We start from the raw sequence: 13,166 nt of genomic DNA, 5'->3' as shown, positions 1-13,166 counted from the left end.
ACAAAACGTTTTCGACATCATTCGCAAAAGGTTATAAAAGGATGTCAGAAAACGTTTAAATGTCGGGTTATATAAAGGGTATATTAAGAGTATAAAACGTTTTCATAACCTTTAAAAACATTTTTTGATAATCTACTGCTCAGCAAACAAAAATGTTTTACAGAAAACGTTTAAATATCGGGTTATAAAGGGTATAAAAACGTTTTAATAACATTCCGAAAACATTCTTGAAAACTTGATACAAAACATTCAAAACAGAATGTTATTTTGGGGTTGAACAAATATTTTACGAAAAATGTTTGCCCAAAATATTTTCAATAACGTTTTAAAAACGTTTTCATGACCTTTATATTACCCGACATTTAAATGTTATTAAAAGGTATCGACACAATATTTGGCAAATATGTTTGCAAAAATGGTTTACAATAACATTTTTTGAAAACATTTAAAAATATTGTTGTAGTGTGTTTTCATACAAAACGTTTTAACACGTTATCATGACCTTTATATAACCCGGCATTTTAATGTTATTAAAACGTTTTTACCTAAACCAAAAGCCAAAATATAACTTATTTAAAATGTTTTTAAAACGTTTTTGTGTTTGCTGGGTTTTCACATCTGATCTTTTCAGTCACCGTACTCCCTCTGTTTGTCAGCTTCCCAAGTGGAGTCCACTTGCCTATTGTGCATACTCTGGCTATTACATATAAGCATAAAACTCTGATTTGTATAAATTTGTGCACATTTGATAGATTTTCACATCTGATCTTTTCAGTCACCGTATCCCTCTGTTTGTTAGCTTCCCAGGTGATTTTACTCGAGCTTTCGCAAAACTGGTAGATTCCAAAATCAGAAGTGTTCAGTATTGAAGTGAGCCATTGTAATTATGCCATTATGATATGTTGCATTCCATAATATAAACCTACGTATACCATGTCCTACTTTACTTCCCAAACTGGATACGACACTGCAGGCAACTCGGAACTACTGAATGTAGTTTCTATATTGCATTATGTAAATATAAAATCCATTATAACAATGACATGTCAATCAACTTGATACCTTTCGATTGTAGTATCATTTGAACATTTGCCGTGCTAATATTTCACATAAGCTACACTAATTAATTGTTGAAGTTCCCAAACTTGCCTTGCCCACCTCATGCCGTTCAGTGATAACAGAATAGTATATACTTTATCTATTAACATGATCTGATGATTAAGACTCCAAGACTCCTTCAACACCTGTTACCAGAACGTATGATCATTGATCCCCGTCTGCGGCGCTCAGTCAGATCTCACGACCAAGCTGTCATAAATTCTAAGATCCAACCTGGTCAGTCACACCTTCCGTCCTCAGCTCACCTATGGAATGCTCTACCATGGTCCAATTACCTCCTAACAGAATCGACTGAGCTTCAAGCCAACCCGTCAGCGTTATCACACTGATAGCAGCTGTTGATGCATTGCATATAATTCAGACATAAAAAAATTTAAAAAATAAACAATGAAAAATAATTACACTCTAGCCCGCTAACCACTGCACTGTTCTGTGTCTTCAGCACGTATTGCTCTTATTTTTGCTCTATATCATCTTGTATGATTTTAGCAGCAACTGAAAGACCTAATTCAAGCAGGGTGTTCTTTAAAAAGTTAATTGCACTGGGTTTTTCCTTTGAAGTCGTATTCCATACCGAGAAAAATATCTTCAATATGAATTTGGCTGGTTCTTCCGTCTTGTTGTTCTTGATATTTTCGATGGTTATGAAGTTACAGCCAAGTTTTTCTGCTAACAATCGCCAATCCATTGGAATTCCTCTATCCATGTTTAGCTCTTCACATAACCGGTAATAGGCAGCAGGAGATAGACCATACTTTGGGTCAGATGGGCCAAACAATTTCTCTTGAACTGCTCCACTGAATGTCTGATTCGAGCTACATCTCTCCTCCATCTAGATAGATAGAAATACGGGAAATGTAATTCAATATGATTAGAATATTATATTCACATTGCACCAAACTTAAACAGTCTCACTCATCAGACACTGAATTGTAACTATCCAAAAGATTCTAGAAGCGTTGCCTATTCTTTCAGCTGATAACTATTTTCGGATATTAGACATTAAATCATAAACTAACCTCGGTGATTCCCTGGACGTCAATTCTGAGACTGACAGCGTCGTCATTGGATTTCCGCTGCTGTAGATTGATCTTACAGTGTACCCCTGTTTTCACACGAGGACTGGTATCTTTATTATCGCCGCTGCCTCCGTCTTCTAACTCAAGATCAAATGTACAAGATGGCAGGCAATGTGGTTGCCAGAGATCGTTGAATGAAATATGCTGTCCCTATTAACAAGAACATAAAAAGAGCTCACTCGCAAAATCGGACCGACACAATTTGTAATGAGATTTCCCGCCACCGAAATCAAGAATCATTAAAGAAAACCTTACATGCTTTTGAAGTGACCATTTTAGACATTTCTTTTCCTTTTCTTTTTGAATATTTTGAACCGAAGGATATTTCTCGCAAAGTACAAAACATCATACTCCTTCACAGCACAATTTGAATATGTACAGGCTGCAACCAACCAAAGAAAATTATTCAAAACAGTATTAGGCAAACATGTCACTTATTGATTGTATTGTGATTTACTTTGTCTTAAAAAATTTATTTTTTTTAAAATTCGGTGATCTACAAGCGAAGATATGGCCAATTTTATAACAGCCTGGGCCACTTTCGTGTCTTTGTGTAGCAAAAATGACCGAATGAATCATGAACCATCTGGTCAGTGCTCTTAGTTTTAAACAATGGGATATTTAAAGTGGTATTTTTAAAATAGAAAAAATAAAAAAAATTGAAATAAATATCATATTAGTTATTTACTCTTTTACGGTTTTACGCGATGCAAGGTTGATATGCGAGAAAATGTCAAAAGTGGCCCAACTCGTTTTCTGGACGATTTAGTTCATTGGGCATAACGTTTGAGCCCGAACTAGTAAAGAAACCAATTAAAGTTTTTTTTGTAAGCCAAGATGTTACTGATTGCACTGCATAACATTGTTGCCATAACCCCTTTTGTTTTGTTTTTCTAAACAGCAAAATTGCAAGTGTATAAGTTGTATTCTTAGAGTCTGTCCATTATATCTAGTTTAAAGTATTCACATACTTGTGGTTCATCATATCTATTCTTCCATCCTATCTTCAAGTTCTTTACGTTAACATCAACTGGTTCTCCTGTGTTGGCTATAGCTATTGGTCTATCATCATCCAGTTGTTGTCCACTAAGACGTTCTTCCTTTTTCAGAACTTGCTATAGGAATGAAAAAGCAAATGGATCCATTTTGAATTTCATGCATTGATGATTTTTTACTGAAGTAACATATCTGCATTTAGTTTTACAGAACATAAGTCACCTAAGGTGGAAACAAAATTATACTTTTAAGTATAATGTTTGAACGACGCCTGCTCTACTCTCTCCAAGATGGCTTTCTTGACAAGGAGGAGCAGTGGCACATGAGGGGCATCAAGGAAGCCATCTGGGAGAGAGTAGAGCAGCCGTCACTAAACAAGAAAGGGGGACTGAGACACAACTTTTCTCACGCATGGGATCGGGCCATCAAGACGATCCCTAGTCGTTTTCAAGTGTCACATGACCAGCCCAGTGGGTCTGTTGCCTGATGAAGTTTGATGGTATTCGACGCAACGTAGCAAGTTGTAAAAGTAAGTTCCAGTATTAGATTTATTTCAAACCTTTGTGATTTTAACGCGTGGATGACTACAAATATTCACTATTTCGATCGGTAATTGATTTTCTATACTCCACCCCTAAGCAGTCCTGACGCTGACAACACTGAAATTTGTGTCTAGAAAAGATTATAATTAGACTTAAATCTATATTTCTCCTGAAACAATGTTCTTAACTTGGCAATTTTGAAAAGGAGGGAAAATGAGCTCTTCATATAAAGTGAATCAATTTGTTTTCTGAAAGGGTAAGCATTCCTGACGCTATGAAAGGCCTTTATACTAGTATTGCTCTCATTATAATTTCATTATTATTCTCGGTTACACTTGCCTGTCCTGTAAAAATACCCCGACCAGCTATCTACGGCGACCCCCTTCGTTCACCAGGTCACTTGTGCCTGGCCGAAGTTTCGTCAGCGTTATCTCCTAGATTTCAGCTGTTAATGCCTAGATATGCCCGACATAAAAATTTAATAAAAAATACCAAAAGACGTACATCATGAGAAGCCTTTGTGTCATCCCAAGCTCTGACTCGTAGTCGGTATGAATCTTGGCCTGCACTGAAGGATGACCCAAATGCACCCACTCTCATCTTCTTCTTGGCAACAGATCCGTCCTCTTTCTGTTCTCCACCTAGAGTGTAGAATGTAAAGTGGTTCACCAGGAGTACGGTCCGCCCGTTGTCAACCATGAATATTGCATCATCTGTCGTCATTCCCTTCCATTCACCTTTGGCTTTATGCTGGTCATCTGATTGGCATGTCAAAGGTTGGAATTTCCAATTGGTCTCGTCTTCAGCGCAGTGTGGGAATGTTAGAACCACGCTTTCATGAAACTGCAGTCCTGGAGGACCACACTGGACCACTGGAGCGACAAGGACAGTTGAAGAATCCTTTGGGCTTGGTGTCGATCCATCCGTCTTGATGTAAATATAAACCTCCGTCCTCTCTCCAGCCTGGATTGCACCAGGTGGAACAAACAGACTCACATTCAATGCTTCCATCTCAAGGAACCCACCCCGATCATCGAAATATCCAGCAGCAAAGTTGGAAGAATTGTAGATGAAATTTGTCTGCTCCTCAGGTTTGAACTCGGCTAAGCGTCGGCGAAAGTATTTCAGGTGGTCTTCTAACTGGTCTGCTTTACCCGATTGATAGTTTGCAACAAGCGTATTGTTTCCCTCGCGATCTGCAAAATTTGAGATAAAAATGAAAGACAGTTTTTTCGTTACATGTAAGCTTAATAAGCCGATAATATCGATCTTGTACGTTGAAACGAGGCGTAAATAATTGTCGTCATTAAAGAGTGCGACAATTTTGAATGAAGCTGAAGAATGTATTTTGATGACACAACTCTAGCTTCACCACATTTCAGCATAAAACAATCACTTAATCAATTTAAAACAGACAGATAAATCAATACCTGCTTCCAGGTCTTCCACACGTCTACGAATATCATTCAACAGAAGTTCAAGCGATCTGTTTTTCTTCAGATGTGGCTGCTGTTCAGTAAATTCTGTAAATGATAAATGGTGAAACATAATCACTGTATTTTAATTTGTGTATGTCATTCTCTTTTTACAGTTTAAAATAAAACTTCCGAACATATCATGAGAGATTGAAATCAACCAAATACCCGATTTCAACATTTCGTCGGACAAATGGTGATATTTTGGTATCAGATCAACGGAAGCCAAAAATGTTCAGCATGGCTTAAAGATATGTAAGTCATAACATAGATAATAATCCAATTCAGGCAGATGTTCAAATGGTACTACTTAAATATATTTTATCACTACCTATGGATTCATTTATTTTTGTACCAGTGATATAGACATTGTAAGTATGGCTGATTGTGCAAATGTGGGTTAACCAATTCTATTATGCACATACATGTAGCGTTCAAATGCATGTTTGGGCTCAAAAGGGTTTGACATATCGGCATGAAAAAGTTGGTGATTAAACATACAATCTTGGAAAAATCGTGTTATACTAGTTTTTGTACAAAACAATTGAAATGCGTGACCTTTTAAAATTGGAGAGGAGAGTGAAACATGTGTGAAGCACAGACCCCCCCCCCCTGTATATCACTCTTCCCCACTCCCAATCTTTGAATGTTGGCGGGTCTCCTGGACATGCCAACAACAGGGCTATGTCCAACTGCGATTTACATTTGGAGCGGTGGCAGAGATGTACCAAAAGACGTGTGCCAACAATTTTTCCAGTTTTGTAGCTGCAAATAACATAATGGTGAAATCGGACTATACAATAATCAACCCCATGTTTTATCTTTAAGAAAATAATGCATAGGCTCAAAGATGTAAAGCTCGTGAGATTGAAAAACGTGTAGGATCTTTAATTTAGGCTTTTAACTATGCCAAATGTACTTACTTGTGCCAAAGTGTCGTTCATCATTCACAGAACCCAAATTAGCTTGCACTTCACTTTTCAATTTTGCGACTTCTATAGGAGCAAAATGTAAATGTATATAAACAAGGACAACATTTTAAATCAGAGCTGAACTTAGCGAGAATAACAATAAACAAAACATCTGTAGTACTTTTTTACGATCTAACAACATTTCGCATTGTTCCACGGTGATTAAAACTCTTTCCCTTTTTATCATTACTATTTTACATAACTGCCATTTGGAACTTATTTGACTTGTCACCGCATTTTCTTAAATGTTATTATCGTATTTTACCTTGCTCTTTCTCTTGGAGTGATTTCAGTAACAGTTGATTTTCTCTTCGTAGTTGGTTGGTTTCTGTGGAAAACAATTAAAGACGTAACCTCTATTACAACTTTACCGGCTATTATGTGATTATTAATTAATTCCCAGCAATCAAAGGGTTTTCACAATGGTCACAACAAAGCAGTTTTTGCTCGTAACAGATTGTTAGACTAAATTGGTGAAGTTTAGTATACTAACCTGCGCATTTTCTTTCATAAACTAATTGGTATCCACGCCTTCTTTGCATGTTCCATCCATCTGCAATACCAAATACAAATTTCGGAATAACAGTTTGTAATTGAAAAGAAAATGGGCTATTCTATAGATTAATGGTACACCCCTATAGAGGACATGGGAATCCCCTAAAAGAATCATCAGATTTTTCCGTGGGACTTCCCAAGAGAAAGGGTCCTTAAGAAATGGTATCGAGGACAAAAAACAAAACAGAATCAGAATCAGATTTTATTGACATTCATCTTACAACAAGATATGGTCAAAACATATATAATAATACGATATATATAATACAGATAAAGTACAAGAACAATACAGTTTACAACTATAAAGAATATAATATAAATTAACTAGGCATAGGCCTATTATTTAAATCCCGTTTTTCAAATGCAGTATAAATGAAATTGGCAACTGCATTGGTGGTGTCAAAATCATTGGCACCCAAGATAAGAAGAAACTTATCATTTACAGTTGAATTGTTTGTAACAAAAAAATCATCTATTAACGTCATAAATCTATTACGGATATCGTTATATAAGGAACATTTCATAATGAAATGAAATTCGTCCTCAATTTCATTGAGATTACAATATTTACAAATTCTCCGTTCTGGAGGCAATTTAGGTGAAACATATCTATCCATTTCAATCCTTAATTTATGACAACTAATTCTAAGTTTACAAAAAGTAGATCTATGCCTACGTTTTAATAATGTAACATAATTTTCTAATGAGAATGAACGTTTGAATTGACAATAAGTTCGAAGTTTAGTCTGATGGTTTTTAAAACAAAACAATTTAAAAGCAGTTTTCGGAATTCTCATTTTTAGGCACTCCCATATTTTCCGTAAAAATCTGTTTGTATTATATTCACTGACTCAAGACAAGCGGTACGTTATTCATGATAAGGAAAGAGGTACCGCTAGATTATGTACCTCATTTCTTAACATACTATAAAAAGAACCACTTGTCTTGAATCACTGAAATTTCAGTGAAGTAGCTGGATTCCTTGCCCTATAATATAACTTTTGTTACCAGTGTGTAGTTATTTTTGAAAAAATGCAAAATTAGTAAAAAATTTATCAGGGGTGTAGTACCACCTCAAAGAAAGCAGAGTATTGTTATTGTTAAAAAAAATAGCTCACCATCACAAATTTGCAGCATCTGAAACTCCGCATCTGGATCACCAAGAAGAACTTCCACTTCCTCTTCAAATTGGGGTGTTTGGTAAGGGTTTTCTCCACTTTCTCTACGAACTTTCTCCTGTCCTTGCGTTGGTTTGCTGGATGCTGCAGCTGAATGTGGTGTTTCATTTGGTTTCTCTCCGCTATCTGCACGAGTTTTGTGTTGTGAATCTTTTGGCTGACTGGGGGATGGAGATCGGGCCCTGCTAGATGTTTCAGTCGATCTTGGCCTTTCGGTGCGAGGGTCACGAGAGCTGAAACAGTCAAGCAGTCGTGGAATTACACTGACGGTAGCCCTAAATCGGGACGAAATTGTGACCCCGCTCTTAATCAGATCTGTAATATCTTCATGAATAGTGCTATGAACAGTGGTATCATTAAATATAGCGTTAATGTCGATCCTCTGTGTCAACAACTGTCCAATTGGCATAGCGTTCTTGATCTTCTCTAACCTGCTCAAAGCATTGAAGAACATTTGAACCACTTTATTTTCTGCAACTATCAATGTATCTCTTTTTTCATCCAATGTTGTCAATATCTTCCTTAATGTTGGTCGTTCGGTACTTTTACCAAGTAGTTTGGTAAGTGCAGAGTTCAAATCAATCATCCGAGTTTTAATTTCATTCCATTCCAATTCAGTAACACGTAGCGCTTGAGGAATGGTAAGTTGTCTTTCATATGGAGAATGAAATGGTTGTCCACCCTCAAGCCAAAATGGCAAAGGGGGAAACCCTGGTCCAAAACCACCTGGAAATTTGGAGTCCATTGCTCGGTTTCTGAAAATCAAATGGAAAAAGGTGAGTAAATTCACAATTACGAATTATTTATTAAAATCAAATGAAGTGCTGTTTTGAAATATACAACTGAAATCGGTTACAAGACTTTCCTAGGAAACATAAAACAAACATAAAAGTCAGGAGGAACTTCAACATGACCGTGACATAGGGTACAAATACGATTTTTTTTCTTTCAGAAAGTCCTGTTTTGCTGAATTGATCACACTATAATGAATCCCAATCATTTAGTTAGTCGTAACTGGCATTGAAAGTCAAATTTTAAAATTTGGTCAATATTTTGCAATAAGGTTAAAAAACACGCATTTTATGGTATTTTTGCATGCTGTGACAATCAAGCCTAAAACACATTTTCTAATATTTTCATAACCAATATTATTATTAACATTTTGAATGCTTAAAATTGTGTCAAGAATGTTTTGGCCCATTCATAAATTTGTAAAAATATTAAAATTTGACTGTTATTGCAAGTTAGAACTAACTAAATGATTCCGTAGGACTATCGGATCATGTAGATCCACAATACAATACAATACAATGCAATACAATACAATACAATACAATACAATACAATACAAAACAATACAATACAATACAATACAACACAAAACCATCATGGTTGGATTTGAATAATAACATTTATATTTATGAGTACACATTGACAAAATAATAAAACTGGGCATGTGGTCCATTTCGCTGTACTTAAGGGGTACTACACCCCTGTGGCAAATCTGTGACTATTTTTGCATTTTTCTCAAAAAAATGATAATACACTGGTTAAAAAAATTATGTATATTATTGGGGCAAGGAATGTAGTTACTACACTGAAATTTCAGTGACTCAAGACAAGTGGTTCAGTATATATGGTAAGAAATGAGGTACATCCTAGTGGTACCTTATTTTTTATCATAAATAACGATCTACTTGTCTTCGGTCACTGAAATTCCAGTGTAGTAATTGGATTCCTTGCCCCTATAATATACATAACTTTGTTACCAGTGTGTTATTAGTTTTGAGAAAAATGCAAAAAATAGACACAAATTTATCGAGGGTGTAGTACCCCTTAAAACATAATACAACATAACATAAAAAACAGTATTCTATAACGCTTTTTCGTGACTCGGCAAGTGATTACCTAAAGTGTATTACAGTGCCAATGAGAAACATACATGAATACAAACGAATACATCAAAACACATAATCTAAAAATAAAATTATTTTTTGTAAGAAATGATGTATTTTAAGAAAAAAAGTGTAGTAAACGCATCATTTTCTCCTACGTTATTTCAGCATACGTGTGACCGTAAAATCCATACAAGATACGTCATTTTTAAGAAACAGATGATTAATGATTAATAACGATAAAATTATTTTTATTGGAATTTTAGAATATTTCAAAATAATACTTACCTGTTAGACAAATTTCTGTCTCCGATTCTATCAAGAACCAAAATGGCTGCCCGTAACAACCGCACGACGTTACGTGGCTAATTTATAGATCGGGGGTAACACATCAATATACATCATGTTTCTGTTATTTATACCCAAGCGATATAATACTGTAGTTTGATTTTATCCGTAATAATTATATCTAAATATTATTTGCAAGTGGGGATTGCACTGAACAATGTTCTATGTATTTAAGTTAGGCGGGCAGCCTAACTTATTTCTTTCTTTGCATTTCTTTCTTTCTTTCTTTCTTTCTTCTTCTTTCTTCTCACAATTTGCTACTGCTTCCACATCCTTGATCGGATTTCGACCAAACTCAGTCACAAGCAGTATTGGGTAGCTGGCTACAAAAGTTATGGGTTGTTTAACATCAGAGGTCATTCAAGGGGTCACAGGGGTCAAAAAAGGTCATTTTAACCGAAAATGCTCCGATTGAGCTGAAATTTAAATGCAATGATCCTAATGACATTCTAAACATGTTTAAAATAGTTTCAAATTTATTTAAGGTCATTAAGGGGTCATAAAGGGGTCAAAGGTCAAGTGTTCCAAAATGCTCCAATTGAGCTGAAATTTAAATGCAATGATCCTCATGACATTCTAAACATGTCAAAAATATTTTAAAATTCATTAAAGCTCATTAAGGGGTAATAAAGGGGTCAAAGGTCAAGTTTTCAAAATGATCCAATTGAGCTGAAATTTAAATGCAATGATCCTCATGACATTCTAAACATGTTAAAAATATTTTAAAATTCATTTAAGCTCATTAAGGGGCAATAAAGGGGTCAAAGGTCAAGTTTTCAAAATGCTCCAATTGAGCTGAAATTTAAATGCAATGATCCTTATGACATTCTTTACATGTTTTAAATATTTCAAAATTCATTTAAAGTCATTAAGGGGTCATACAGAGGTCAAAGGTCAAGTTTTCAAAATGCCAGCTTTCCACGATCAAGGTATATTAAAACGGCAATTAATGAAACAGTCTTATTAAAATCAATACTATCCAGCACCCAGCACAGTCTTGCTGCTTGATCAGATCGTCACAATCATCCGCCTAACTTACCTCGTGCCCTTGCAAAGGGCACAGTTGCTCTAGTTGATTCTTTTTTGATAGAAATTAGCAATATATTTATGTCTACAAATTACCCATGACGATTTGTGTCTGAAATCATGCAATATTACATTAACAATTATTATTATCGCGCCGGGTAGCGCATATTGTATGTCAGCCATATTCCCCGTGTGCAATCGACGATTTCGTGTTACATGAATATCGCTTACATCAATTGGGCAATGTGTGGAATCCTGCAATATTAATAGCAATAAACACGTATTATTCCTCGCGCTGTGTAATGTGTAATCGACGATTTTGTGTTGCATGAATTTCGTTTAAATCAATTGGGAAATGTCTAAAATCACGCAATATTACAATAGACACGAGAAGCGCGAAGTTATAGAATTCACTTCTGTGACAGAGTCGAATATGAACAAATTTGCGTTTTGAAGGAAAGCCTGAAAAAATATAACCTGATTTAAATATTTGTGATATTTACATCAAAACAAATATTGCAGATAGTGTGTAACATACAAAATATCAATGTCACTATTTTCAGAGATGCTATTGCCAGATTTTGACCAATTTTGGCCAGAGGAAGCACTGACCCAAGCTTAATATAATAATGATATACACAGGAAAGGGTCAAATGTTATATAAGAGTTATGAAAGGTCATTTAGTAAAATCTTCAAAATACTGCCACTTGAAGTTACATGCTATGATGCCAAAATATAGTACAAATAACCTATCAAAGCTTAATAATATTTGATTTAAAGATCACACAAGGGTAGCTGGAATTTTGGCAAACACAGAAATTCATCTGAATGTGTTGGGACCATGTCATTCACAGGTCATCTGGGCTCGTCCAAATTACCATACCAAATTGTTCAAAAGAGCCAGTGTTTTTTTTTGTTTTTTTTTGTTGTTATTGTTGTTTGTAGAGGTGATCCAGAAGTCAGCAGGGGTTGTTGGGTCAAAGATCAAGCAGAGATTACTGGGTAAAATTACCTCTTTGGTTATTAAGCAGTTAAGTTAGCTCAATCGATAAGGCGTTCGACTATGGTGCGACAAGTTGCGAGTTCGAACCCTGGCGGTGCCTAGTACGATCTCGTGGAAAAATTTAGTTAACTTGAAATTCCCCTGGACAAGGAACTTACTGCTATTAAATTGTCTCGTTGTAACCCGTACGAAACTCGGGGAGCTGATCCTGGTTGCGATGGGTTATTTGTGGAATATCTAGGGTGTGCGCTCTTGTAGCAGCAAAGTCCCTGAATTGTTGTTATTAAAATGGTTTCTGGAATGATGTAGGGATGTAGTGGTCAGCGACAACATGTAAAGTGTGCTTAGGCTTGTGGATCAACGTCTAAGCGTTATGCCTGTGAGCGCACTATAAATCACTGCGCTTTTTTATTGTTCACTGTTCATAATGGTTGAGGTCAAAGGTCATGCAGAGGTCATCGAATTCAAAAGCCAGCGGTAACATTCGCGGCTCTTGAGTCAAAGTAGCTCTAGACTGCTTTGCATTCCTTTTTTAAACAATTCATATCATTCCATGCATAAAACACAACACATCCACATCCCCAGTAGCTCCCAGTGACTGCCCTGCCCAGAGAAAAAGCATTTTTCTCATGGATAAATAGCTGTTAGATCAGAACAGGATTGGTGGATTTTCCATGGTGGGATTAGAGGGATGATAAATTTAAATGGTCTACTACAGTAGACTAAAGCAGCTCTAGTTTCATTTTAATATGAATCACCTGATTCTTTAATTACAGCTTTATCACGCCAGATATGGTTTCCTATTCTATTTTTAGAAATGGAAAACATTTATATAAACGGTGTTATGATTGGCTGGAATTAGTATTCAGTGGTATGACCTTTTTTAGTAATCCAATCTGTAAGTACGTTGTACTTCAGCCGACGGGTAATTTTATGATGGAGCTAACACGGGGAATCCCCGCACAGCAAGCCATTGCG

The 13,166-nt window shown here is 35.8% G+C and overlaps 1 protein-coding gene across 1 annotated transcript; it reads right to left on the bottom strand.

The window, feature by feature from the left end:
• Nucleotides 1-504: 504 nt before the first annotated feature.
• LOC140148083 (uncharacterized) lies at nt 505-10,228 on the bottom strand. Its single transcript, XM_072169937.1, has 10 exons — nt 10,099-10,228; nt 7,856-8,670; nt 6,676-6,735; nt 6,448-6,510; nt 6,135-6,206; nt 5,167-5,259; nt 4,241-4,932; nt 3,170-3,313; nt 2,139-2,348; nt 505-1,951 (listed from the first exon to the last, which is right to left on the bottom strand). The coding sequence occupies exons 2-10, from the start codon at nt 8,658-8,660 to the stop codon at nt 1,574-1,576; spliced, it is 2,517 nt and encodes an 838-aa protein (XP_072026038.1). The 5' UTR covers nt 8,661-8,670; nt 10,099-10,228; the 3' UTR covers nt 505-1,573.
• Nucleotides 10,229-13,166: the final 2,938 nt, after the last annotated feature.

This window comes from Amphiura filiformis, chromosome 3 (genome assembly GCF_039555335.1).
Source record: "Amphiura filiformis chromosome 3, Afil_fr2py, whole genome shotgun sequence".
In the NCBI taxonomy this organism is placed as follows: Eukaryota; Metazoa; Echinodermata; class Ophiuroidea; order Amphilepidida; family Amphiuridae; genus Amphiura; species Amphiura filiformis.
This window is presented reverse-complemented; position numbering and strand designations above follow the sequence as displayed.

Bases quoted from the DNA above. Each gene is read 5' to 3' on its own strand.
- LOC140148083 (XM_072169937.1), bottom strand. From the start codon at position 8,660: ATGGACTCCAAATTTCCAGGTGGTTTTGGACCAGGGTTTCCCCCTTTG. The intron at 6,736-7,855 runs GTGAGCTATTTT...TTGGTATTGCAG, and splicing joins GATGCTGCAAATTTGTGATG to ATGGATGGAACATGCAAAGA. The intron at 6,207-6,447 runs GTAAAATACGAT...TTGCTCCTATAG, and splicing joins ACTCCAAGAGAAAGAGCAAG to AAGTCGCAAAATTGAAAAGT.